At 37.6% G+C, this 25343-nt stretch overlaps 2 protein-coding genes across 2 annotated transcripts; one reads left to right on the forward strand and one right to left on the reverse strand.

Moving 5' to 3' along the window:
* Positions 1 to 5323: 5323 nt before the first annotated feature.
* Positions 5324 to 7293, reverse strand: LOC148194217 (transcription factor bHLH91-like). The gene is made up of 2 exons (XM_088097141.1): positions 6547 to 7293; positions 5324 to 5476 (listed from the first exon to the last, which is right to left on the reverse strand). The coding sequence occupies exons 1-2, from the start codon at positions 7291 to 7293 to the stop codon at positions 5324 to 5326; spliced, it is 900 nt and encodes a 299-aa protein (XP_087953267.1).
* A 15311-nt stretch (positions 7294 to 22604) lies between these two features.
* Positions 22605 to 23953, forward strand: LOC148194218 (uncharacterized). Its single transcript, XM_088097142.1, has 2 exons — positions 22605 to 23690; positions 23942 to 23953. The coding sequence occupies exons 1-2, from the start codon at positions 22605 to 22607 to the stop codon at positions 23951 to 23953; spliced, it is 1098 nt and encodes a 365-aa protein (XP_087953268.1).
* Positions 23954 to 25343: the final 1390 nt, after the last annotated feature.

Consider the following 25343-nt stretch of genomic DNA (forward strand, 5'->3'; position numbering starts at 1 on the left):
ACTTAAACCACAAAAGCATAATCATATGATAACATTTATCAGTAAATGTTATCTCAGCTCCTCATCAGTCTGAGTTGTCCTCTGTATCTTCTTCTTCTTCCTCATCTTCATCATCTTCAAATGCATCATCATCATCAGCTTCATCTTCTTCCATCTCTCTACCTGAAGCTTCAGCTGCTCCAGCTCCTCCTCCATGCACTGGTTCCTCTGGCCAAGCTACCACATTATGAAATTCATCCATAGTCCACCTGTGGGCTGGAGGTGTATCATACATCCCCACAATCATCTCAGCAGTGGCCACCTGCCCTCTGTGAATGGACTGCAACTCAGCACCTATAAGAGACATATACATGTCCCTCATCTGGAATGGTTCTGCTTCATGTGTCTCAGCAGATGTCTGGCTCTGTGCTGGCCCTCTCTCTCTACGAGCACGGCGTGGTGGAACTGGCTGAGCTGCTTCCTCACCTCCACAGTACTGTCTGTAATAAGCCTCATCAATAGCTTTTCTTGGCCTCTCAAATGGTGGAGCAGAAGTGTCCACCCCAGCTATCTTGCAAAGGTGCGTGATCAAAGAGGGATGTCCTAGTGGTGCTTTGTTGTTTGAGGTATTGGCACACACACTAATCTCATCAGCTATCACCTGCCCAATATTAACATTCAAGTTTCTGATAGCACAATAGATGAAGAATGCCCTGCTGAGAGTAATATCTGACACATGTGAACATGACTGAATGTTGGCATGAGAAAACGCCATCCAATACTTTGCAAGAGGAGTCAAATCCGTCCTCCTAATGTTAACCACTGAGCCAGATCTATTCCTTTGGAAGTGTCCTCCAGGTATGCATAGTACTCTCTCCACATCCTCATAATCAGCACCTTCCTCCATGCAAAGAGCAAACTGGCACTGCTCACCAACTCATACAGTGTCCAGGAAGTTATTAATAGAATCAGGATCATACCTGATAGCATGGCCTCTAACATAGCCCAAATAATTCTCAGCTGGATAATCACCAATCTTCTTAGCATTGGTGTAAAATTCCTTTACCACAGCAATGTTGGCAGGTGCAGGATAAGTGGCTAGCTTTCCCCAGTCATTCCCTAACACTTGCTCTCCAAATTGAGGAGCAAAGTTAGGTATCATTCCAACCTTTCTCTCCATCAGAAGTCTCCTGTCCTGAACCACCTTAAAGTGCTTCTCATGTTTCCTAGAGAGGAACCTACTAGAGTGGGGTTGCTCTGGTTCCTTTTCCTTTCTCTTGGTTGCCATGGTTTTCAATCTTTTTCCTGAAGAGGATGCCATTCCTACATTCAAACACAAATACAAAACCACAGAACATGATGTTAATCATTAGTAAAACATAGACACAACTCCTTTCGAAGCTAAACCACCGCTGAGGGCCAGAATTTCCCCTCAACGCCACCAGTGCCACATTCCAACACGCAAAAATTCAGAAAAACCAAATCTGGCAGAGTGCCGCTCAGCGGCAGATTACCCCTCAGCGGTAACTCTGCAGATTTTTGAAAATCTTGTTTTAAAGCTGTCCTAACTCCACCCAAATGCAATTTTCAGTTTTCCAGTTCATAATCATGCAGTTTAATCGGTTCAAACATCAAATATATCATCAAATCATGCATAGAAATCAAAACCCCTAACTTTTCATGCTTTGACAATCACATTCAAAATCAAAAACCCTAGAATGAGCAATATGCATTTTACTTACTTGGGTGGAGATACTAGATGCAATGAGAATGTTTCCAATCTAAGATACTCTTATCACAACCCCAAACTTGAATGGAACACTAGTGAGCAAGTGAGTGGAAGAGAAATTTTCAAGAGGAAAGAATGAAAAGATGTGGAAAACCTTGGAAAAGGTATGTGGGAGTGTTTGTGCAGAGAATAGCCTGGATAGAAAACCTAAAACGCAGCTTAGGGTATAAAAATACCCTAATGGGCTCGGGTCCCGCTAAGGGGAAACTAAAGCCCATCTGTGAGAGTACCGCTCAGCGGCACTTTCGTGATGTGCTCTTCTCCTTCTTTTCTTAACCTACGTGCCTCCCATACATGCCCCTCACTGGTTCCCTGCAAGTCAATGTTCAAAATGCTTATGCAAACCCTAACTAAAATAAACAAACAGAAATATTCAATCAACTGGGTTGCCTCCCAGGTAGCGCTTGTTTAACGTCACGAGCCTGACCCAAAATCCACCAACACCCATCAGTAGGTGCAAAATTTTCTTACCAACACCCATCAGTAGGTGTTACAAACTTAGTATCCTTCAGTAGATACTTAACCACCTAGCATCCATCAGTAGATGCTATGTTCAGCAAAATATTCACAAAATTATGTTCAACAGATTAAAAATTACAAACCAAAATAAAATTAAAAGTTTTTTAAATCACTGGGTTGCCTCCCAACAAGTGCTCTTTTAAGTCATTAGCTTGACCCAGTAAAGTTCAAGTTCTTTCTTCTTTTTCTTCTTTCTACTGAACTTCTTCAGAAATTTGATCAAACCAGGAACCTGTTGCAGTGTCTCAATCATAGGAACTTTAATCTCCAATTTCTTGAAGATTTCCATAAAGCACTTAAATTTCTTTTCCTTCCTATGATTCTTCTTTAGATGAGGATGGGATTTTTCATATGATTCCTTCTTCTTTCCTCTCATCTTCTTTTTCTTACGCTTTCTCTCCCCAAATTTTCTCTTTTTCTTTTCTTTTATTTTTTTTCCCTTCTCTTTTTCTCCTCAACTTCTTTATTTTCACACAAATTTTCTTTCTCTCTTCTCTCTCAACCACTTCTTTTTCTTTTTCTTCATCTTTATCTTTCTCACTCAACTCTTCTTTCTCTTTTCTCTCTACCCTTTCCTCATCTCCCTCTAATTTTTCCTCATCAAGAATCTTGTCACTTTCAATGATAATGACTTGCCCTTCCTCCTTAAGGTTAACTTCAGTATTAAAATCATCATTCAATCTCTGATTGATGTAACGAAGTTGCATCTCCATTCTTTTACATGATTCTTCAATGCTTTTCTGAGTAGAGTCGGAATTTTTCAAAAATCGTTGAAGGGTGTCCTCCAACCTATCCAAACTTCCTGATAGAAAGGGTTGTTGCTGCCATTGTTGTTGTTGTTGGTTCTCAAATTGTCCAGCAGCTTGCCAAAATTGGCTTTGATCCATGCTTGAGCGAGGTTCCCACCAGTGGTTGAGATTACTTTGGTAGAATTGAGTGCCCATATACTTATATTCTTGACCAAATTGCATTCTGCAGACATTAGGCACAAAACCCTAAAAACAATTGTTAGCACAAAAAGATATAAAAGAAGATACAAGACCAGAGATAAGAAGATGAAATAAAAACAGAAAACAGAAAAACAGAAAACAGAAAAATAACATAAAATAAAATAATAACCAAAAAAAATAAAATAAAATAAAATAAAATACAAACTGAAAAATATAAATAAAAATAAAAATTCGAAATTTAAATTAAAAATTCAAAAACAAGTCAAAGATAATCAATAATCACACAAATTAACCAGTCAAACCAGAGTCCCCGGCAACGGCGCCAAAAACTTGATGGACAAATTTATGAACACCAAAATATGATGTCACAAACTTGTTTTTCAATCGGCAAGTATGACCGAATCGTTCAAGTAATAAACTTGGTAAGACCAAGTATCGTTCTTCCCAAAGGACTCACGGCCTAGTTTAGTTATGTGGGTTATTGATTAGCTAAGACTTAAAGACGAAATATTTAGATTTTTATATGCAAAAGACGAAAATTAAATATGTATGCATGAAGTTTTGATCAATGGCAAAAAGCAAAAGATAAACACTTTCAATGAAATATATGTATGAATATGTTGTTGGGGGTCAACTTCATCTTATCCACTCTCATATATTTTAGGAATTCAACATTCAAATCATCATTGTTAATGCCACTCTCTAAAGTACCTTTAAAGAAGGCTTCTCCCTAATCACGAGTTCATGCAATTCCTAGCATTCCTAATGATCAGTTCATAAGTGCAGGAGCTTAACGACAACCAATATAATATTGGGAGAAATTCCCCGGATCTAGACTTCCCCGTACGCGCTCGTATCGACAAAACCAATAATCATGCATCGAATGAGTTAAACAATGCAAGCATTAAGCAAAGAGGAAAAACCCTAACTAATGATGAAAGAAAGCATAGATCTTAAATAAAAGATGTAAAAACAAATTCCATATATGAGAGCTTCAAAAGATTACATTGATTCCCCAACAAACATACATAGTTTAGTTCACCATATTCATGGTGAACCTAGATGAATAACAATGAAAGAATGAAAGATAAAACCCTAGAAAGGTGAAGAGGAAGCCTGAGCATCCAAGATCCTCCTTCAAAGGGGTGGAAGAGAGAGTGTTTGCTTCGTTTCTGCCAAGGATACCTAACCCTAGGAAACCCTAAAGCTTATATATTATTCATAAATTACAGAAAATTAGGTCCAAGCCCATAAAAGTGCCGCTCAGCGGTAAGTGCGTGAGACGTTTCTTCCCCTCAGCGGCCATTTTGCCCCTCAGCGGACCTCCCGTGACTTCCTAAGTGCCGCTCAGCGGTAAACTGCCGCTGAGCGGTGACTTCGGCTTCTCCTTTTGCACTTTTTGATGTCTTTTCTGATTCCATCTCTCTCCTTCTTCACTTCTTTCACCAAATTCACCTTAAAACCTGCACAAAAACACTGAAATCAAGCATAAACCTGTCCAGCTCTCTTATTTCTGAAAATATGAAGAAAAGCATGATTTCAAGCTAGTTTCTAAGTGTAAAGGTTGCTTTTTGTGTCAATTTTAAGCATGAAAATAACAGTTTTTCAACTGTTATCATGGCGCTGGACCACTCAAATGACTCATCCCCTTGTGCTCTCCGTGCGTTCATTCCACTACAGGAAAAACAATTATTATTGGCAGTTTATTACCGAAGGCCTTTTGCCCTTCGGTAAATGTAATTTACCGAAGGCTTTTCCGAAGGCTTGTGTAACATGACTTTACCGAAGGATAATGGCCGTCTGTAATGGACATGAGTGATTACCGAAGGCAAACGACCGTCGGTAAGTGAATAATGTATATGAAATTAGAAAGTGAGATATTTTCGAAGCCCTCATTTCGCGAAAACCCCTTCTTCCCCAATCTTCACATTCTCTGCCCTAACTTCATCGACGAACTCATTGGCTGGCTTGAGCAAACTGCTTCCCACCCTAACCACAATCGGGATACGCTTCTTCCCCACTCCTCCATTATAGGTGAAGTGTCCCATTCTCCCATCTCATTTTGATTTCCTGTTACTGTATTGGATTACGCGTCAATGGTGGAACCTTTTTCCTTGTAGCGTTTTGCAGTGTTCTGAGCTGAGGAAGGTGGTGGGTGGCTGAGTTGAAGGCTACCATTGTCGAGGGAGGATATTGGACGAGGCGGCATAGACGAGGCGGCATAACCAGGGCAGTGTCGCTGCGTGACAAGGTCTTCCACTACTACTTCAAAGGCTATTGAAGGGGCTACCGTCGAGGTAAGTTGTTATTTTGATTGATGAACTATAAAAGCTAAGAAGCATTTCTTCTGACTTTGTTCAATGTATGCTCTGAATTAGTTTGTGCAATATGATTTGTTATAGAAAAATTGTTCAAAGTTGGCATTTTGATTGCTAATGCATTTTTTAGAATTAGCCATTTTGAAACTAAAGCAAGCTAATATCAGTAGATTATGAAAACTGATAACAATTACTCAATCAGAGTAAAAAGCTACTGATACACCTAAAAAGCCAATTTCATATAGCATAAGTAGCGAAATACTCAAGATATCTCTATCCTATACCTATAGAAGGTGTTATATTCCTGTCAAGGTTAATGTATAGACCTATAGAAGGTAAGCCTGTCCTACATGGACACTGATATCTCTGTCCTACACCTAATACCCATAACCTCATAAGTAAGTTGCACTGAATATAGTGCATTCAAACTTCATTTCAGTCACAACCTTTTTTCTACTCTTAGTTAATTAAAATGTAGATCAATCAAGACAACGATTGATGGTAGACATATTCTCCATCCTTGATGGAGGACTTATTCTCTCTAAAAAATAGTATATTCAGGATATCCTCCATTGAGCAAAGATGGATAATTCTAAGCCTGAACCCACTCGTATGATTTCAGGTTTAAAGCTCACTACCAAAGGTTTTTGCATCTGTTTTTGATCCTTCTTTTTCTAAATCTAATATTGGTTCTTTACAATATATTAGTATTACCAAACCACAATTATCCTTTTCAATTAACAAAACAGAACAAAATCAATCACTTAGTTCTACTTTCTTTATACTCAAAGACATTAGCTTTAATCAATGTTGGGTTTAAAAATAAGATATTTTTCTCAAAGTTTACATTTTCTTTACGTTTAAAACAACCTTTCCTAGAAAAAAGACATTTTAAACAATTGAAGAGTTACTGTGAAATAGAAAAAGCAGGAAAGAAAAATGTCTATTATTTGACAGAATGTCAACAGTATAATTTACTCAAAAATGTTACCTTGGAGGGGTTTGGGATGAGTTCTTTCAAAGCATCAAATTTACTACTCAAATCCACTCTCCTTTGTCTCTCAGTAGTGGTACTGGTAAACTGGTTGGTCCTTTTCCCCCCTCTCTTTTTCCCCACATCTTGAGTGAACTCCACCACCCGATTTCCAAAATCTTGGTAGGCAATTCCACTGCCTTGTATGACACCCCCTCCTCCAAAGGCAAAATCATTTCCAAGAGCTGGGGGAGGTGCTTGCAGGTTGAGATGCAAGAAAGGGTCATAGGAAACAGATGAGATGTTTGTGTTGTCTGCTGTTCCCATAGGGCCAAAGAGTTTCGGAAGATTGGTGCTTTGGTTTTCAAAGGTCATTGGCAAGTGGAGAAGGCTGAGGAGATCTGGTGTTGGTGTGGAATAAGGAAATTGGTGATCATGGTGACCCCTCTCAAGTGCGGAGAAGTGAGTGGGGAAAGAATAAAGCTCCTGACATGAACCATGGTTGTTCACCACTTGCACAAACTGGGGGTTCAAGTTATTAACTTGATTGTATGAGTTTTGTTGAGGGTGTGCAATGATTTCCATAGCAACAGCAGAAGCATCTTCTCCACTGGAAGATGTGTAGGCTAAGTTTTCCATCCCAAGGGTGTTTTGGGGCTGCATGCTAGTCACAGACATAACTGCCTCTGATTTTGAAACCATCTTGGAAAAACAGTCTTCTGCCACCATCCCATTCGGATCAAAGCAACTACTTTCTTCGTACATGTTTGGACCCCCAGTGATTTTGATCTTTGGCTCTACAAAGAAAAGGTATAATTAATATAACATAGGAACTAATGCAGCTTATAGAAAACAAAAGGGTCAATAAATTACTGATTTGTAATCTTCCAAAGTTTCACAAAATTTCATAAAATTTGCCAATCTGCATAATTTGACCATGGGATTATGTTGACCAGTACATGGATCATTTAACATTTAATTTGCATGATTGAGAAAAATGGTGAACGTAGATCCACCAGGATGAACTTAATGAGGTAGAGTGTTTTAGTTGCACAATTCTAGGAGAAATTTGGGATTGCTCTTGAGTTTAATTGTATACTATGAGTTGCACTGCAACAATAATCACTGCATAATTGGAATATAGGTAGTTGCATGTGTTGGTCTTGAATCTTGTTGTACTAGACTTAGGTTCACCAGTAAGTTGAAAGTAATACTCACATCAACAAGACTTTTAGAATCTTTCAGCTGTGTCTGTCAATTTAAACTGGTACTTGTTCCAGTGCATTGATTTGGTTTGGAAAGTGATGCCTAATCTTTGTTTAGGGGAAGTAATTTCTGAAAAATATGTTCTAGAAATGAAATGATTGTTTGGAGTTGCATGTTGGTGCTGTTCAGTCCAGCAAACATGTCATAATTATTATGATTTGGTGGCCACAGGTGGAACTCTATTAGCAGCAATTAGACTTGTAGGTGATTTCCTCTTGCAGCCTTTTACGATTGAAGGTACTCTTTTGTTCTAAATTCTATTTTGCAAGAATAAATGTCTTATTAAGTGAATGTATTTCTGTGGTGAGTAAGTAAAGATGCATTCAACTTTGATTTTTCATGATTATAGACCATGGTTCACTTTAAATTAAGGTTTCATACATGTAACTGTCTTGTCACACTCCTAGGTAACTACTAGAAATAAAAAGCATGTTTAATATATATATATATATATATATATATATATATGTATATATATATATATATATATATAATATATATATATATATATATATATATATATAAGCTTTATGAATTAACCCCCAATTTTTGTTGTTGTTCCTCAAATGGTTAAGTTTGCTTTCAATAGTAGAACTTGTTGGTGCTAAAGTAGTGGACTGTGCTTGTGTGGTTGGTCTCTCTGATCTCAAGGTAATGGCTAAACTGAATCAATGTTTTTGTAAGTTGTGTTTTAGTAGCTAGTCTTAGAAAATTCCATCTTCTTCTTGACATGCTAAAGTAAAGTTTCATTTCCAAATTCAATACCTTTTTGTCATACTTTGAGTGATCCCATAATGGTTAGAAAAAAGTGTGCCAAATCCCATGTAAGAACAAATTCTACTGTATGACTGTGAGTGAAATCTGACATTACTGAACTTAGGATTGATTTAGTGTTAATCTTACTACTTGATGTAGAAGGATAAAAGTACCTTAAACTATTTATGGTACTACACACAATTCTCAATGGTGCATGATGTCCATTGCTACCAAGCAAGGAATTCATAATCTTCAGCTAATCCAGAGTTTCAACATAGTTTTGAACTCTTTTTAACTTTAAAATTAATTTTTCACTAACATTAGAACTAAAAGTGCTTAAACAAATGTAGTTTGAGATATAGTGATAAACAAAATTCAGTAAAATGCATCTCAGTATGTGGCATGACCTGAATTTTCCTCTTTAATTTCACATCCCCTTCAACCATTATACCATCTAGTTTAAGCAATTGATTCAGCAATCACTGAATCAGATTAAGCACATCTGTTTGTGCAAATCTTCTACCTTTGTTGATAATTCACTCAAATGTTGATACCTAACCAAATCCAATCACTGATCATTAGCAACCACAACACTATTTTTTCCCTTATAGCCTATCTACTTCCAATCACTCAAATGTTTCTAAAAATGGACTGCACCTCAAAGTCTTCTAGACTCTATGTTAATAGCAGCAAGTAACTGATGTGGGAGGGGGGGAGGGGCGGGCATCCTGTTATGCAGGGACATAACATATGAAACATGTCAGCGGAAGAGGGAAAAGGGAGATATAAGAATCGAGAGATGGGTAGCAAGGAGGGCAGGGCAAATGAGGGAGGGTATGCAATGTCTAAGGAATTGTTGGATGGCTACTGCAAACAAGGCTAGTTCCTAGAATTTTCCTCTCAATTCTACAGCCATCCTTTTTGTTTGCTGTGAGATACATCATCTTTTCTGGTGTTTTGGCTCTTTTTGCTGCTGATAATCAATTTCAACCCCTCTTTGGTACTACCATGGCATCATCTCAATCACAGTTAACCCAACAGAGCACCTCCTTGATCACAGCCTCCGTTTCAGTTAGTTCTCATGATTATTGACTAGTTAATTGTGCCATATTGATGATTATTGTATGTGAAGACTGTTATGTTTTTTATTACCAGTGATATGCCTTATAATTTTTCAGTATTATTTTTGGTTTATAAGCATTCATATTTGTGTTGTGCAAAATGTATATCCTACTAGCATCCTCAAGGTTGGGTATTCAGCAACACTATCTAGAATTGACAAACCTAGCAAAGACCAACCATAGCAAAATGATGTGTGCAAAAAGACAAGAGAAACACAACCAAATTACAAACGATATAATCTGATGAAGCAAATTAAGTAAGCAAATTAAGTAAGTAAGTTCCAAGTTGTAACTAAAGCATACCTGAATACTAGGAATTAGGGTAGGTTCAACAGCCATTGTTTTAGGGTCACGGGAGATCCGCTGAGGGGCAAAATGGCCGCTGAGGGGAGAAAACAAGACACGCACTTACCGCTGAGCGGCACTTTAATGGGCTTGGACCTAATTTTTTGTAATTTACGAATGGTATTTAAGCTTTAGGGTTTCCTAGGGTTAGGTATCTTTGGCTGGAACGAAGCAAACACTCTCTCTTCCACCCCTTTGAAGGAGGATCTTGGATGCTGAGGCTTCCTCTTCACCTTTTTAGGGTTTATTCTTTCATTCTTTCATTGTAATTCATCTAGGTTCACCATGAATATGGTGAACTAAACTCTGTATGTTTGTTGGGGAATCAATGTAATCTTTTGAAGCTCTCATATATGGAATCTGTTTTTACATCTTTTAATTAAGACTTATGCTTTCTTTCATCATTAGTTAAGGTTTTTCCTCTTTGCTTAATGCTTGCATTGTTTAACTCATTCGATGCATGATTATTGGTTTTGTCGATACGGGCACGTACAGGGAAGTCTAGATCCGGGGAATTTCTCCCAATATGATATTGGTTGTCGTTAAGCTCCTGCACTTATGAACTGATCATTAGGAATGCTAGGAATTGTATGAACTCGTGATTAGGGAGAAGCCTTCTAGAAAGGTACTTTAGAGAGTGGCATTAACAATGATGAGTTGAATGTTGAATTCCTAAAATATATGAGAGTGGATAAGATGAAATTGACCCCCTAACAACATATTCATACATAAATTTCATTGAAAGTGTTTATCTTTTGCTTTTTGCCATTGATCAAAACTTCATGCATACATGTTTATTTTCTGTCTTGCATATTAAACTCCAAATATTTCTTCTTTAAGTCTTAGCTAATCAAGAAACCACATAACTAAACTAGGCCGTGATACCTTTGGGAAGAACGATACTTGGTCTTACCAAGTTTATTACTTGAACGATTCGGTCATACTTGCCCATTGAAAAACAAGTTTGTGACATCATATTTTGGTGTTCATAAATTTGTCCATCAGGTTACAAATTACATACACATGAATGGTCTAAAGGAAAGAAAACATCAAATTGTGGTGTGTATGTGAAGGGCCTAACAGAGGGTTGTTATGATGATTTCTATGGCATCATTCATAAAATATATGAGTTAGAGTACAACAGCACTACTTCTCCAAACAGAGTAGTACTTTTTTATTGTGAATGGTTTGATCCTTCTAGAGCTGGTACTAGAGTCGATCCACGCTTTAATATTGTCGAACTCAACCAGAGATTAAGATATCGACCGTTTGATCCTTTCATTCTACCAACTAATGTCAGACAGGTTTATTATGTGCCATATCCACCATTTCGCAATATTTACAAGCGTGGTTGGGCCGTAGCAATACAAACCAAGCCTAGAGGTCGCATTGACTCAAATGAGGTTGAGGAAGATGTTGGCTACCAACTTGACCAAATGTCACAACCACAAGAAGTTATTGAAGTTGAACGTATAACCGCATTGGTCGACCCTGATGGTGATGGAGATGAATTACAAGCAACAATACAAGGTGATGAAGAACAAGAAGAAGAGGAAGAAGAAGAAGAAGAAGACGAACAAGAAGATGATGATGATGATAACGACGACGAAGAAGAAGACGAAGATGATGATGATAAAGACGATGATGAAGAAGAAGATGAAGATGAAGATCATGATGACGACGATTGAATGTTGGACATCCATTGTAGCAAATTGAACTATCATTTCAATAGAGTTATCATAAATACCATCTTAAAAGTTGTATGTAATTATTTATACATTTACTTTAAAAACCATTGATCCTTAGTTAATCATTTCTATTTTTTCGCTTTATTTGTAACCATTTCAATGCAGTAATGACAGGACAAGGTTCAGAACGTCCTGACAAAGGAAAGGGGGTAGCAAGGCCTAGAAAGAGGCAACGGCAGGCACCAAAGTATGTACTTAGGGTGCCTGCTAGACTACCTACCACTCTGGCGCCAGTACATCATCTGTGGGGCCTCCTCCTACCCCTACAGTACAGCCTCCTACACCTGCAGTAGACCCTACTCCTACCCCTACAGTACAGCCTTCTACTACCCCTGCAACAGACCCTCTTCCTCCTCCTGTAATTATAACCCCCACTTCTCCCCCTGTGGTTATAACCCCCACTGATGAACCAATATTTTCCTCACTTCACTTAGTTTAATGTGCTAGAATTAGTCGGGGAATTATTCTTAAACGTCCGGTATTTTCCTGTTTTTCCTAATTGTGCTTAATTTGATCGGAAATTCTTATTTTAACTAATTTGAATTATCTGAGCTTATTATTTTGCATTATTAATTATGGGAAAATTTTGGATAACTTTTTGGGACATTAGAAAGCTAAATGAGAAATGGAAATTGAGCCAATGCATCTTAGCCATTTTTATTTTCGCTGGCTGCCGCGTGAATGTTGTGTCAACTTGTGTGTCTTCGTTTGAGTTCAATTCTTATCCGTTTTCCATGCAATTTTTTTTCATAGTTTCGTCTGGATGTCTATTTTAACATATAGTTTTTACTTTGTTCAAATTCATTCTGTGCTGTTCCCAGTATTTATTTTACTCTCATATGTCAGTCCAGGATTACTGCTGTTTGAGTGATTTCTAATCCGTTGCATTGTTTGCTTGCTGTTTAGTAATTGTGGTGGCTGGAATTGATCATTGGATGATGCTAAGACCTCCCAACACTCTTAAACAAGGCATACAACAGCTTGGCTTTATTGGATAGCAAAGAAAAAAAAAGAAAGCAGCCACATTCACGGTCCAGCAGAGGAAGTGGTTTTCATTTTTCCAGAACTTGGTTTATGCACCTTTGGAGCTTTATTCCAGCAAGCACGTCCAGGAGGTCCAACAAGTATGAGAGGTGTGTGCTTGGAAAGAAGAGAGGGCCAATGAGAAACAAAAGTGAAAATTCATTCTCACTTTGCACACGTAAAGAAGCTTGAATTTCCAATTGAAAATTGAATTTACTCATGGGCTGAAATGAGAAAAGGGCTGATTTCATTTAGTAATAGGGGTGACATCCAGCAAAAAGAAAGTGGTGCTGAATTGGTGCAGTGGCCCACACGCTGAAGCCACGTTGGAAAGGGGTGTGGGTAATTCACCCTTAATTGGAGAGCTGAAGGAAGAGTGACAGCCGCCACTCTGCTGAGGGGGAGGGCTGTTTTAGCTTCTATCTCAGTTCCAGCATCTCTCATTTTTTTCATTTTATTTTTGGGGGGAAGAATGTAAGAAAGAGAGAGAGAACCACCGAGAGAGAATGGGGTGATGGGAGTAAGTGGTGTGCTGAAACGTGGAGAAGGGAAGTAATCACGCTTCATGAGGAAGCCGCCACCGAGGAGAAGAATGTTTTCTTTCTTAGCTTTTCAGTGAACCATGTTTACCTTCTTGGATTTTGGATGAATGAGAATGGAAAGCTTTATGTTAATTTCATTTTACCGATTTACTCATTGCCTTCTTTTTATTTTTGGTTCTTACACTTTCTATTGAAGCTTAAATCTATGATTATATTGTCTAATGGTGCACGGTGATGATTATTTTTAAATGGGAGAAAAGGAGGTGTTGATTTTCATTTAGTAGGTGTACGGTGTGGAACATTCTAGGAGCTGGAAGCACACATGAAGCTGCTGCCACTAAGTAAATTTCATTTCCTTTTGGCTAGAGAAAGTGGTGTGCATGGTTCAATTTTATTTTCTTAATTGCTGTACTAAACTCATGAACAATTTAAATTCCAAGTTGGTTTAAATTTTCTGTTATTGAAATTCCAGAACTGCTTACTGTTTTTATTTTGTTGCTCTAATTTAATTTCTGCTGTAATTTAATTTCTGTTGTCGTTTGTCTGCAGTATAATTTCTACTATTGTTTTCACTGTGTTGTTGATTATTTCACTTTAAATCATTCACTGTAATTTTGTTCTCTGTATTTTGCTGCTGTAATGTTTTTCATATTTGAAATTTACTGTTTTCTGTTTTTACTGTTTTCTGTTTTTACTGTTTACTGTATTTTCGTTTTCTGTATTTCTGTATTTTCGTTTTTACTGTTCCAGATCTGTTTTTGCTGATTCACATTGCTGTATTTTCGTTTTAATTGTACCAATTTCATTTTTACCATTTTTAATTTTGTTTTACTGTTTTGAATTTTAATTCAGTCTTGTTTAAATTTTACCGCAACCAAAAATCAGAAACCCCCCGCCCCACTACGTGCTGATCCGAGACTGAACCAAATTTGGTCCTTGAGAGACGACCTAGGAGTCACTTCCTAGTACTATACTGCATTCTTTTATGCACAACTTTTGTGGGAGGTGCGACCCTCTCATCAAAATGGCGCCGCTGCCGGGGACCAACGGTTCAGTCTTAGGTCTTTTGTTGTGTTAGTGTCTTGTGTTGTGTGATGTGTTTTAGGATGTTTAGTTAGTCTTGTTTGGGTTTACTTCTTTTATCGATTTATGTGTTTTTAGATTTTTATCATTTTTTTTTATTTTATGCATTTAGTTGTTGTTTCTGGAACTTTCAAATTATGTAAATAATGGTTTTCCCCCATATGTTATGTTTCTATATGTTTGGTTTAATCTTTGTTTGAAGTGGAAGTCCAGGTCTGAGACAGGTTTTGCACTACAATAGAGGAGATGACAGATTCTCAAGACTGGATATATGATCTGATCCAGAGTCTTCCCAAATTCCATGGGTTGGCACATGAAGATCCATACAGGCACCTCAAGGAGTTTTGTTTGGTGTGTTTGTCGATGAGGCCTCCTGGTGTTTCAAAGGAGACAGTGTTGATGAAAGTATTTCCAATGTCCCTTCAAGGTGCAGCAAGAGACTGGTTCCTATACCAGTATCCTTTTGATAGTTGGCAGGAAACACAACAGAGATTCCTCAACAAGTTCTTCCCAGCAGCAAAGGTAAGCAGCATTAGGAGGGAGATCACTACCATTGAGCAATTTCAAGAAGAAAGCCTGGTAGATTATTGGGAGAGGTTTAACAGGCTCTGCACAGCATGTCCAAACCACCAAATTTCAGAGCATTTGCTCTTGATTTACTTTTATGAAGGGCTCCTGAATAATGAAAGGATATTAGTGGATGTAGCTGCTGGTGGATCTTTGATGGACAGAACTCCAACAGAGGCAAAGAAGTTGCTCTGCAAGTTGGCGGGTCAAAATCCAAGTGAGGTAGTAAAGGAAAAACCTGAGCAGGTTTACTGTAAACTTGAAATCCCTACTCATGTATCTGAGGTTCAAGTAAATTTTAATGCTTTTGAATTGGTAAAACTTGAACCATTTAAGCCTGTTCTGGATTTTGATATTGATACACATGTGCACACTCATGCTGTGGATTCATTATTCCCTGTAGAGCACATTGACATACCTGATGTTCACTATCCTTGCACTGACCTTGATTTAAATGATAGCCTTGAGGATGCAGCTGATGACTTGGAGATTGGTAAGAAAATTTTCAATGAGCAAAAACAGGTTTATTCTGAACTTGAGATTCCAAACACTTTACCTGATTTGCTTATACATTCAAATGCCTGTGATTTGATGCACACTGATTCTATAGGATTCATGACTGATACTGATACAGATTTGATTGACCATTCTAAAATTTTTGATTCAGTATCAGCCATTGAACCCATTGGTCTAAAGGTTGTTTTTAATGGACATGATTGTCGTGATGAAATTTTGAATGATAATAGCCTTGAACTGACCTTTGATTCTGTTGATGATGCATATATCAATATTGATTTTGAGGTAGAAACTGTGCAATCTGATAACTCTATAGAGTTAGGACTGAACTTTGATCTGACACAGTTCTCTGAGAACTTTGAATGTGATTGTGAATCTGGTTCTTGCCCGATTTGTATTGAAATTGATTATGTGTTACAGACAGATTCTAAGCGTATAACAGATGCTATTAATTGTGAGTTTGATGACCATGCTGCAGAATTAAATGAGAATGCAGGTGCTGACATTAAGGAAATCATGATTAATAAAGGAGAGTGTACTGCTACTTCTTTGACTGAGCCAGAGATCTCCATTCCGGTGTCACACACTGAACAACTGCCAGTGGAAGGAAAGCTACTGATAGAACAATTTGCTGGGAAAAGAAAGAAGAAACATCTCGTTTTGGATGATATGGCAGTACTGATGAAGTTGGTCCTCCTCAAAACTCGTTTGCTGAATCCAATGGTGGAAGACATCTCCCTGAAAATCCAAAATTGGCAGCTTCCACCATAACTCAGGGGAGTTTTCCTTTTCTCTTCTCCCTCTTTCCCTACTTTTATTGCACTTGTCCATGATCTGTTGACTGTTTTGATTTCCGATCTTATGCTTATGACACATTGTGGACACTGTGTAGTTTAAGTGTGGTCTATTGGGGGAGATTCTGATTTTTCTTTGTTAGTTTTTGTTTTCTTGGTTAAATTTTTTTTCTTTTCTAGGTTATTTTTGTCATGTTTTGTGTACAGTTTTACATGTTTCTCTTGATTTCTAGACTTTGTTTGGGTTGTAGACTTATCATGTCCTTCACTTGATTGATACTTATATGTTTGAAATCCTTGCTTTTCTCTGCTTGGAAGATGATTATGATTTTTGAGAGTTGAATTGATTGTGACAGAATTACCCTGTGTGAGATTTGAGCCACTTTATGTTCTTTCTTGTGTGTGATATGCCTCTTGATTGCTTGCGCATATGCCTTGGCTTGACTCTTGTTGATAACTCTTGATTGATATGCATGTTTGGAAGTGATAAAGGCAGTTTTGTTTTTGAGCCTCTCTAGCCAAATAAGCTTACCTTGTTTTGATCCTTTGATAACCCCTTTTGAGCCTATACTTTCCCCCAATTCTTTGTTTTGAAGCTCATACACTAGCCCTAAGTGAAAAACCATGATTACCTTAACCTTAGGGAATTTTGGAGCTTTGGAAGTGTTTTGGGAACAAGTGTGGTCTCCTTGGGGTTTCTGATGAATTGGCTGGTTGGTTCCTCTTCTTGTTTTATGTTTGTAAATATGTTGTGTATCTTGTCTCTTATAGTTGTGTCCTAAATAGAGAGAAAAGAAAGAGACAGGCTGAGAAAAAAGATAGAAAAAAAAAATTGTGAATAATGGAGTCAAGAAGAGGATTGAATTAGAGGTTGTGGGTGTGTTTGAATGTGTTTACACTTGTTCCCCATTGCTCCTCTATTTCTTTTGGTTTATAGCTTCTCATCCATATGTTATCCTCCTATGTCCTTGGCCCCATTACATCCAATAAAGACCTTTTGATTTGAACATGTGTATGTGCTTGAGTGTTGATATTAGAGGCTTGTCAAGTCTGTTGTTGCTTGCTCTTCTTGAGTGCATTGAGTTGAAATTGCTTACCGTAGACACTTGAGAGAAACACTGATAGTGCATCTGTGAGGTTCTGTTGCTTTTGATTCACCTCTTGAGCTAATTGATCATTTTGCCATGTCTTGAATTGCTTGGATGATTTCATGAGTATCTGCTTTCTCTGATTGATTCTGTGTTGGATATTGTCTACTTCCTTTCTTTGTCCAGATTTCTTGAGGAATGTGTAATTTGTTTGTTTCCTTGTGAGTCTTTATTTTCTGTGTGTCGACGTTGTGTCACCTTCTTAAAAGTCCTTTGAACTATTCCCTGATTTGCGTCTTGATTTTGCCCAGGAGTGCAAAAGACTAAGTGTGGTCTATTTTGATGAACCAATATTTTCCTCACTTCACTTAGTTTAATGTGCTAGAATTAGTCGGGGAATTATGCTTAAACGTCCGGTATTTTCCTGTTTTTCCTAATTGTGCTTAATTTGATCGGAAATTCTTATTTTAACTAATTTGAATTATCTGAGCTTATTATTTTGCATTATTAATTATGGGAAAATTTTGGATAACTTTTTGGGACATTAGAAAGCTAAATGAGAAATGGAAATTGAGCCAATGCATCTTAGCCATTTTTATTTTCGCTGGCTGCCGCGTGAATGTTGTGTCAACTTGTGTGTCTTCGTTTGAGTTCAATTCTTATCCGTTTTCCATGAAATTTTTTTTCATAGTTTCGTCTGGATGTCTATTTTAACATATAGTTTTTACTTTGTTCAAATTCATTCTGTGCTGTTCCCAGTATTTATTTTACTCTCATATGTCAGTCCAGGATTACTGCTGTTTGAGTGATTTCTAATCCGTTGCATTGTTTGCTTGCTGTTTAGTAATTGTGGTGGCTGGAATTGATCATTGGATGATGCTAAGACCTCCCAACACTCTTAAACAAGGCATACAACAGCTTGGCTTTATTGGATAGCAAAGAAAAAAAAAAAGAAAGCAGCCACATTCACGGTCCAGCAGAGGAAGTGGTTTTCATTTTTCCAGAACTTGGTTTATGCACCTTTGGAGCTTTATTCCAGCAAGCACGTCTAGGAGGTCCAACAAGTATGAGAGGTGTGTGCTTGGAAAGAAGAGAGGGCCAATGAGAAACAAAAGTGAAAATTCATTCTCACTTTGCACACGTAAAGAAGCTTGAATTTCCAATTGAAAATTGAATTTACTCATGGGCTGAAATGAGAAAAGGGCTGATTTCATTTAGTAATAGGGGTGACATCCAGCAAAAAGAAAGTGGTGCTGAATTGGTGCAGTGGCCCACACGCTGAAGCCACGTTGGAAAGGGGTGTGGGTCATTCACCCTTAATTGGAGAGCTGAAGGAAGAGTGACAGCCGCCACTCTGCTGAGGGGGAGGGCTGTTTTAGCTTCTATCTCAGTTCCAGCATCTCTCATTTTTTTCATTTTATTTTTGGGGGGAAGAATGTAAGAAAGAGAGAGAGAACCACCGAGAGAGAATGGGGTGATGGGAGTAAGTGGTGTGCTGAAACGTGGAGAAGGGAAGTAATCACGCTTCATGAGGAAGCCGCCACCGAGGAGAAGAATGTTTTCTTTCTTAGCTTTTCAGTGAACCATGTTTACCTTCTTGGATTTTGGATGAATGAGAATGGAAAGCTTTATGTTAATTTCATTTTACCGATTTACTCATTGCCTTCTTTTTAGTTTTGGTTCTTACACTTTCTATTGAAGCTTAAATCTATGATTATATTGTCTAATGGTGCACGGTGATGATTATTTTTAAATGGGAGAAAAGGAGGTGTTGATTTTCATTTAGTAGGTGTACGGTGTGGAACATTCTAGGAGCTGGAAGCACACATGAAGCTGCTGCCACTAAGTAAATTTCATTTCCTTTTGGCTAGAGAAAGTGGTGTGCATGGTTCAATTTTATTTTCTTAATTGCTGTACTAAACTCATGAACAATTTAAATTCCAAGTTGGTTTAAATTTTCTGTTATTGAAATTCCAGAACTGCTTACTGTTTTTATTTTGTTGCTCTAATTTAATTTCTGCTGTAATTTAATTTCTGTTGTCGTTTGTCTGCAGTATAATTTCTACTATTGTTTTCACTGTGTTGTTGATTATTTCACTTTAAATCATTCACTGTAATTTTGTTCTCTGTATTTTGCTGCTGTAATGTTTTTCATATTTGAAATTTACTGTTTTCTGTTTTTACTGTTTTCTGTTTTTACTGTTTACTGTATTTTCGTTTTCTGTATTTCTGTATTTTCGTTTTAACTGTTCCAGATCTGTTTTTGCTGATTCACATTGCTGTATTTTCGTTTTAATTGTACCAATTTCATTTTTACCATTTTTAATTTTGTTTTACTGTTTTGAATTTTAATTCAGTCTTGTTTAAATTTTACCGCAACCAAAAATCACAAACCCCCCCCCACTACGTGTTGATCCGAGACTGAACCAAATTTGGTCCTTGAGAGACGACCTAGGAGTCACTTCCTAGTACTATACTGCATTCTTTTATGCACAACTTTTGTGGGAGGTGCGACCCTCTCATCACCCACTCCTGTCCCTGACCCTACTTCTATACCTTCCTCATCTGTTATACCGCCTTCTGACACTGTCACACCATCTGCTGATCAAGATTCAAGTGGTGATGGTGAAGGTCTTGACCCACCCCTCCATGATCGACCATGGATTGAGCCGTATGGTAAAGGGTAAGTTTTTAATCTCTTGATATAATTTGATGTTTAAACCCTATTGTAATTCAAATGACTTTTATCCTGCAGGTTTATTCCATCTAGGGTTGCTTCCCAGGCCATCACACGTTCAATTAAGCAACAGTTTCTAAGTCCATGGCCTACTTGGGGAGCAATTCCTGATGACGACAAAAAGCCATTCTGGGAGCGCTTTAAGGTGAACAATCTATTTAAGTAATTGTCCCTCTTATTTTACCATGTTCTGTAATCAATGTTTGTTCTCTGCAATGTTACAGATGAAGGTGCAGTGGAAACCTGAACATGAAAGTCAGATACATAGAAATTTCCACATGAAAGCATCTCATCGACTGTCAGAGATGTTTAGGGATGCCCGCAATGCAGGACAGCGCCCTTACTGGCTGGGTGAACAAATTTGGAACTCTTTACTGGCTCATTGGAATACAGTAGAGTTTCGCAATAAATGTGCCAAAGCCAAGAGGAACAGAGCGTCTGAAAGGGGTGGCACCCTGCATACTGGTGGGTCGATCACCATTCATGAGCATGCCATTCGTATGGTATAACTTCATTACATAACTTTTTCTTTCATATATAAGTTATGTATTTATTTCATACGTACTTGATATAATTGTAAATTATGTGACAGGCACAAGCTCTGGGACGGGCGGTCCATGTTGATGAGGTCTTTGCACAGACTCATGTAAGGAAGGGCACTAATCAATTCGTTGATGAAAGATCTCGGAAGACTCATGTAAGCAAATAACACTATTACTATTACTATTACTATTACTAATTTTTCAGTTAAGTTATTCTATCATTCCCTAACATTGCTTTTAATGTTTCAACAGGAAGAATTTTCTACGAGACTTTCCCAGGTTAGATCTGAACATGAGTCAGCTCCTACACCGGATGATGCCAGTAATGTAGAAGATGACATCCGTAGGACACAGTGCTGGATCGACATCGTTGGTGGGAAGAAAAAGGGACGAGTGTACGGTGCAGGACAACTTGCTGCAAGCTATACAGCATCGAGAGGAGGTACTCTGAAGCACCAACCTTCTTCTTCCACCACTACTCCTGACGAGGTCGTTCTCCGCCTCATGCAGGCACTGCAGCAACGTGACCAGGAAATCACTGATTTGAGAGCAGAGTTTACAAACTTTAAGGCCCTGGTCATGAGAGTGTTGCCTGCTACTTCACAGGATGAATTAGTTATCCCTCCGACCCAGCCACAACCCTCCTCGTCACCCGCTGTCCCTCAGCAGCCCACATCAGTCCAACCCTCATCAGTCCAACCCACACCAGTCCAACCCACACCAGTCCAGCCATCAATAGAGGAGCAGGATGATGAAGATCATTCTGATGATAGCTATGTACATTATTAGTTTCATTTTCTTATTACTTGTTATAGAAACATTTGGATATTAGAACATTTGGATTTTAGATAATTTCAATGTTAGATGAACTTGGTGACTTTGAATGTTAGAACATCATTAAGATTGATTGTTTTATGTTTTAACTATAAATACATGTTCTATGTGTTACCAATGAAGAGCATTGGTAAATTTGAAGATAAACAATTTTGATGATGCTGAAAGATGATACATTGTTATTGTTGTTTTAAAAGCAATTTGTAGATTATAAATGTATTAGGAAAAGTCTTCAACATGTAATACTTAGAAAAATTCGTATTTTTAGAACTGCTACGCATTTAATCGATTATTAGAAGCTATAATCGATTATCCTGAGCCCTTCTGAAAAACCTCGTTGCTCTGGAATAATCGATTATTACTCCGAATAATCGATTATCACAGTTCTGATGAGAACTGCCAAAAGTCTCTGGAATAATCGATTATTCCTCAGGATAATCGATTATCACTTTTTGAAAACCCTGTAACGGACTCGAATAATCGATTATCACTAACAATAATCGATTATCTGCGGCAGTTATAATTCATCTTTGCAAACTTTAGACCAGTGGGCTATATAGATGAGTTCCAGAACTCTTAGAAAACACACTGAGCTTTTGAGAATACAGTGTTATCTGAGGAAGTTCTAAAAAGCTAGTTCAAGTGCTTTGCCTGGTCTCGTGAATAGGAGAAGCTCGCGTTTCGTGTGTCGATAGTCGGAGCGGTTCTCTTCGAGTTGGCAAGGTGGTCATCTTCCGGTTCGTTCGTCGAAGGAAGGTTTTTTATTTGTTTTTATTCACTGTTATTGTAATTTGTAAAACTGTTTTTAGTGAAAACGTTAATCACTTTTTATAGTGATTAACAACTGGACGTAGATTCTTTTGAATCGAACCAGGATAAAAATTCTGTGTTGAATTTTCTTGCTCTCTATACTCTTTACATTTTACGCATATCAACTGTTTGATAAATTTTCTCTAAGAAAATTGTTTTTCTAAAACGGACTATCAAAACTTGATTTGTGACCGTAACACGCTTTCCGAGTATTTTATTCCGCTGCGCGACTCTATAACGGTACCGATTGTTCCGACAATTGGTATCAGAGCTTGCTTTGATATTCTTTCAAACTTTTGCGAAAATGGCCGGTCATCAAAATCAAGTATATGCTGAGGGTGCATCCATCAACAGACCACCTCTTTTTACGGGTGATAACTATGCATTCTGGAAAGTCAGAATGGAAATTTTTATGGGGTCTGTTGACAGAGGCATCTGGGAAGCTGTGCTAAATGGTCCCTATATTCCTAAAAGAACTGTTGATGGTGTAGAAGTAGAAAAACCATACTTTAATTGGACTCCTGAGGAAAGTAGAAGAGCCCAATTTGATATTAAGGCTCGTAATATTATTTCATCTGCTGTAGTACTTGATGAATTTTATAGAATTTCAGTGTGTAAGACAGCACAGGAGATGTGGGAGGTCCTCAGAGTCACACATGAGGGTACAGACGACGTGAAACGTGCAAGGAAGAACACGCTCATTCAGGAGTATGAGATGTTCAGAATGCAGCCTGGAGAAACAATATCTGATGTCCAGAAGCGTTTCACTCACATTGTGAACCACCTGACAGGTTTGGGTAAGACTTTTGACACTGATGAATTGAATGTGAAAATATTGAAATCATTAGACAGGTCTTGGCAACCAAAGGTGACTGCCATTTCGGAGTCTCAAAACCTCACTCAAATGTCAACGGCGATTCTCTTTGGAAAGCTTCGTGAGCATGAGCTTGAGCTAAGAAGATTAACTACAGAAGAGGATCAAGGCAAAAGAAAGACGCTTGCCCTCAAGTCTGAAATCTCAAAAGGAAAAAGTTCTAAGAGAATTGAGGATGATGATTCCGATAACGATGAGGAAAACATGAGTCTTATGATTAAGAAGTTTGCTAAATTTATGAAAGCAAAGGGAAAAGACAAATACCATGGAGAAAGGAAAGAAAATCGAGGATCTCCATCAAGCATTAAATGTTATGGATGTGGAGAAAGGGGTCATGTGAAGACTGACTGTCCTAAGAATAGGAAAAGTGAAGAAAAGAAAGAAAGAAAGTTTCCAAAGAAGAAGAAAGCTTACATAGCTTGGGAAGACAATGCTTCTAGTTCTTCAAGTTCAAGCGATTCAAATGAAGAAGCAAACTTGTGCTTAATGGCAGACTTAGAAGATGCAGGAAGCCAAGTAAGTAATTCTAGCTTAGAGTCAAGTGATGAGTTTGACTTACAAAAGGCATTTCTTGATTTGTTAAATGAATCTGAAAAACTTGATGTTGCTCATAAAAAGCTAAAGAAAGAGCATAATGAATTGAATTTGAGGTATGAAAAAGCACTAGATGATGAAGTTGTTTTGAGAAACAAAGTTAGTAATTTGGAAACTAAATTATCTGAATGTGATACTGTTATACAACCTGCTGAATGTCTATCATGTAAAAGTCATATGTTTGATATTGACATTCTTGAGAATTTACTTGCAAAGGCAAATAAGTCTAAGTCACATGCCAAAACAATCTTTGAGAGAAGCAATGCTAGAAGTGGAAACATGCATCTACACAAAAAATATAAAGTGATAAGAACTCGTAGAGTTTGGGTAGAAAAAGGAACTCTTGTGAAAAATAAAGTGAATGAGGCTTGTTGTTTTTACTGCATGAAATTTGGTCACACCTCAAACAAATGCAACATCAAACATTTTGGTGTTCCAAATGGTAAATATGCATGGGTTAAAATTGTAAAATGATGTATATTATGCATAAACTAACCCAAAGGACCCATAATAAGATTGGGGACCTAAAGTCTTGCTAAAATTTGTTTTGTAGGAACTTACTAAGTCAAAGAAGTCACTGTGGTATCTTGACAGTGGTTGTTCAAGACACATGACCGGTGACAAGAAAAGGTTTATTTCTTTTGAGAAGAAGAAGCAAGGATTTGTGACCTATGGAGATAATAACAAAGGTAGAATCATTGGCACTGGAGACATTGGAGGAGGAAACACATTGACTATAAAGGACGTATTATGCGTTGAAGGTCTCAAACACAATCTCCTAAGCATAAGTCAATTATGTGACAAGGGTCTCAAGGTAACCTTTGAAAGTGATAGATGTACCGTATATTTTAAAAATTCTACTGAAATTGCTTTGCAAGGTGTTAGGCATAATAACATTTACTTGATTGATATTGAACATGCATCTAGTCATAGTATAACATGTTTAGTTGCCAAAGAGGAAAATCCTTGGTTATGGCATAAAAGAGCTGCGCATATTCATATGCAACATTTAAATAAATTGAGTTCAAAAGATCTTGTGATTGGTTTGCCTAAATTAAAATTTGAGAAAGACAAAATATGTTCTGCATGTCAAAAGGGAAAGCAAACCAAATCCTCTTTTTCGTCTAAAAACATGATTTCAACATCAAAACCTTTAGAACTTTTGCATATGGACTTGTTTGGTCCATCTAGAATTAAAAGTTTTGGTGGAAACTACTATGCTCTTGTGATTGTTGATGACTACACTAGATTTACTTGGACATTGTTCTTAACCTTGAAAAGTGAAGCTTTTAAAGCATTCAAATCATTTGCAAAACGTGTTCAAAATGAAAAGGATTTGAAAATCAAAACCTTGAGAAGTGATCACGGTGGTGAGTTTGAAAACGAATCTTTTGACAAGTTTTGTGAAAAACATGGAATTGCTCATAATTTTTCTGCTCCAAGAACTCCCCAACAAAATGGTGTTGTTGAAAGGAAAAATAGGTCATTAGAAGAACTAGCTAGGACTCTTTTAAATGAATCTAATGTGCCAAAATACTTTTGGGCTGATGCAGTTAGTACTGCTTGTTACGTGTT

Source organism: Vigna umbellata, chromosome 8 (genome assembly GCF_029865625.1).
Source record: "Vigna umbellata cultivar VRB3 chromosome 8, Vumbellata_1.0, whole genome shotgun sequence".
NCBI classification, from domain to species: Eukaryota; Viridiplantae; Streptophyta; class Magnoliopsida; order Fabales; family Fabaceae; genus Vigna; species Vigna umbellata.

Excerpts from the sequence above, each read along its gene's own strand:
- LOC148194217 (XM_088097141.1), bottom strand. The coding sequence starts at position 7,293 with ATGTACGAAGAAAGTAGTTGCTTTGATCCGAATGGGATGGTGGCAGAA. Across the intron at positions 5,477-6,546 it reads TCATCCCAAACCCCTCCAAG|CGACACTGCCCTGGTTATGC; the intron begins GTAACATTTTTG and ends CTTGTCACGCAG.
- LOC148194218 (XM_088097142.1), top strand. The coding sequence starts at position 22,605 with ATGGCCGGTCATCAAAATCAAGTATATGCTGAGGGTGCATCCATCAAC.